This window comes from Maniola jurtina, chromosome 1 (genome assembly GCF_905333055.1).
Source record: "Maniola jurtina chromosome 1, ilManJurt1.1, whole genome shotgun sequence".
NCBI classification, from domain to species: Eukaryota; Metazoa; Arthropoda; class Insecta; order Lepidoptera; family Nymphalidae; genus Maniola; species Maniola jurtina.
Genome location: NC_060029.1, coordinates 10,191,138 through 10,194,518, shown reverse-complemented (window position 1 = coordinate 10,194,518; position 3,381 = coordinate 10,191,138). Strand labels below are relative to the sequence as shown.

General features: G+C 33.6%; 1 protein-coding gene across 1 annotated transcript; it reads left to right on the top strand.

Annotated features, from left to right (window-relative positions):
* Positions 1-357: 357 nt before the first annotated feature.
* LOC123867037 (calcium load-activated calcium channel) lies at positions 358-3,059 on the top strand. Its single transcript, XM_045908913.1, has 5 exons — positions 358-629; positions 795-872; positions 1,546-1,720; positions 2,519-2,659; positions 2,954-3,059. The coding sequence occupies exons 1-5, from the start codon at positions 569-571 to the stop codon at positions 3,048-3,050; spliced, it is 552 nt and encodes a 183-aa protein (XP_045764869.1). The 5' UTR covers positions 358-568; the 3' UTR covers positions 3,051-3,059.
* The last annotated feature ends 322 nt before the right edge of the window (positions 3,060-3,381 follow it).

Genomic DNA, 3,381 nt, shown 5'->3' with positions numbered 1-3,381 from the left:
TACTCTGTGGTGAGTGAGTTAACACGAACAACGCACGAACACAAATTATATACTGCTGTCCAAAGAGTATGTAATCACTATAGTGCGTTTCATCGAATAGTACCTATGGCGTTATGTTGGCTCCCCTGTCTGTCCAAGTTATTGGCACCATATTTGCATAAGAAGACGCAGATTTTGTTTATTTTCATTTGATTTTGCTAAATGAATGAAATGAAAATCAAATGAAAATAAACAAAATCTGCGTCTTCTCATGCCAATATGGTGCCAATGACCACCCAACAGACAGGGGAGCCAACATAACGCCATAGGTACTATTCGATGAAACGCACTATACCTATTACCTATACTGCTGTCTAATCTAATGTCTATACTATAGAGTGGTCACGTCACAGAATAGTTATAAATTGTAATGCAAATATCCACAAATATCGTACAATTTGTGTTTCGATCGACTGTAACTCTACGTCTGAATTAAGTTCAAAAAAGCTATTAATTTAATAAAAGTGCTATGCCATCGGATTAATATAGTGTTCGACAATTAAATAGTACCTACTCAACGTTTTTCAAAATGTGGGGTGATTCTTTGCTGATAGTATTTATTTCAATATGTACTGCTTTTCTTGGAGAAGGTAGGTAAATGGATAAGTCAAAAGATTATACGTCTAATAAATACAAATCAAGTAACGTTGGCGCGGCGCCTCTTACGAATTTAACTCAAGGAGGTTTTAAGTCATGCTTGTTAAAATTTTAATAAATTTTTAACATGGATTCTAATAAACTACCTTTTGCTTCAGGTCTCACTTGGATATTAGTTTACAGAACGGAGAAGTATCAGAAATTGAAAGTTGAAGTAGAGCGACAGAGTAAAAAATGTATGTATCGAAACTATCATGTAGATAGTTTTTAGTTTATTGTTTTTACAATCATTTAAATAAAATACAATTACACACACACATATATATTATATATACATCATACAATTCAAAACCACTCCAATGAGGCAATGTGCCCTTCTAAGTGCTGCTGGTTGCATTGCTCCAAACTTAAGATGAGATTTATAGAGCACACTCTGACTTTGCTTAGACTCAAGACCAGAGTTAAAACAAGACAAGTATATCTCTCACATAAATCTGTCTTGTTTTAAGTTTTAACTCAGTCTTAAATCTGAGCAAAGTCAAAGTGCACTCTATAGATCTCAGCCTTAGTATGTTAGCGAAGACCTGCTGGCCAAATTTGTTGGTAACAATCTTCTATTCACCTGTTGATTCCATGAGACAAGAATACTTGAAGACATATTTTAACATCTGATTGATATTCTGGATATTCCCCATTCCTCACTAACAAAATAAAAAGCTTGTCCTAGCAGTATATGACACTTGTGACTAAGTGCAACAGTTTGAATTTGAGCCTACAACCTTTCATATTTCATTCCACTTCCTGATTATTGAGCTATAGAGGCTTCAATACTTTTTAATATTACAACCACCTGCTAAAACTTTTTGTTTGGTTTTCTTATTTAATCTTTAATTGGTTTTTGTATTACAGTGGAAAAGCGCAAAGAAGCACATGGAGACTCTTTAGATAAACAGCACAAGAAAAAGATTGAACGCGAGGAAGAAAGACTTAAAAATAACAACAGGGATCTCTCATTAGTAAAAATGAAGTCAATGTTTGCAATTGGTTTTGCATTTACAGCATTGCTTAGCATGTTTAACAGCATGTAAGAAGTATAAATTATACTAGTTGATGACTGTGACTTAGTCTGTGTTGATTTTTTTAATATTCTTTGATTTTATGGGATAAAAACCAGCCAGACTGAGTGTGAGTCAGACTTGCACATCAAGGGTTCCATGCTCCGGTATTTTTCCCAAGATTTTGTACGCTAAATCAAAAACTATTAAACAAAAATAAATAAAAATCTGTTTTAGAATGTACAGGTAATGCTCTTTCATATGATACCCCACACGATATCTTTCTCGATATCTATCTTTGAAAATACTAATTTATTTGTTTATGAACACATTTTAATTTTTTGTTGTGTCACATATTCACGGTTTTCTTTACTTGTGCCATAAGACCTAGCTACCTGCTAAATTTCATGAGTAGGGCAACGGAAAGACTAAAGGTTTTCTTGATAGACATGACAGACAAACAGACAGACACACAACAAAAGGATCTTATAAGGGTTCTGTTTTTCCTTTTGAGGTACAGAACCCTAAAAATTAGCTTGTCCGGGCTCCAGGATGCAAACTATCTCTCTACCAAATAGATGGTGTCATAGTCGACATGGATTTAGATTTTTATAATCCTGTAAGAACTCTTTGATTTGTGATTTATATGTCTGTCCCCAAATGGTCCCCATGCTATCTCCTTGACAAATTTTGTGAAAATTGGTTTAGTGCAGGTGTGAGTGAACAGATAATAAGCAGACAGATTATAGCTATTTTCGTATTTATAATATTGTGTTAATTTAATATGATTTATATATATAATATAATTAATTATATCATTATTTCAGATTTGATGGCAGGGTTGTGGCTAAATTACCATTTTATCCTATATCTTGGATTCAAGGACTGAGCCACCGAAATTTACCCGGGGACGATTACACTGACTGTTCCTTTATTTTTCTGTACATTCTTTGTACAATGAGCATAAGGTACATTTATCAATCAACGAATGTTTAATTATTATTTGCCTAAATCGGATTTAAGTTTTTAAACGACCTGTGGGAAGTCTTTGATTTTGAGGTCAAAAAATAGCCTATAACCGTCCCTGAGATTCAAGCTATCTCTTTGTCAAAATCTACAACAGATGGACAGACACTTTCGCTTTTATAATATTAGTGGTGACAATTAAAATGTATGACCATAAGTTCATGAAAAAAGAACTATATGCTATAATAATAATTTTCGCTTTTTGTTTTTTAAATATTTTTTCATTTCTTTTTCAGGCAAAACATCCAGAAGCTGTTAGGATTTGCTCCATCAAGAGCTGCTTCAAAGCAGGGTGGTGCCTTATTTGCAGCTCCTCCAGCCCAGTTCAAATGAATTTGAAAATAACTCCAGCTGTTTGAAGTCATGTAACAATTAGTTCCTTCTTTTGTGCAGATGGTGTTTCATCAACATCATTATCACACATTATTGCAACAAATAGCTGCTAATTTGACATAATATTTGGTCACTCAGTTTTAACAGTGGAATTCTGGCTGTAATGATTACTCTGGCATCATTATGATTCTGATATCCCGGTAACACACATCAGTGTGTGTTACCGGGACATAAACTGTGTATATATTTAATATTTGATAATAAAGACATTTTTCAAACAAACAAACTCTGGCATCATTATTTATTAGGTTAAATTGGTCATCCATTGGCT

Excerpts from the sequence above, each read along its gene's own strand:
- LOC123867037 (XM_045908913.1), top strand. The coding sequence starts at position 569 with ATGTGGGGTGATTCTTTGCTGATAGTATTTATTTCAATATGTACTGCT. Across the intron at positions 1,721-2,518 it reads CTTAGCATGTTTAACAGCAT|ATTTGATGGCAGGGTTGTGG; the intron begins GTAAGAAGTATA and ends TCATTATTTCAG. Across the intron at positions 2,660-2,953 it reads CTTTGTACAATGAGCATAAG|GCAAAACATCCAGAAGCTGT; the intron begins GTACATTTATCA and ends TTTCTTTTTCAG.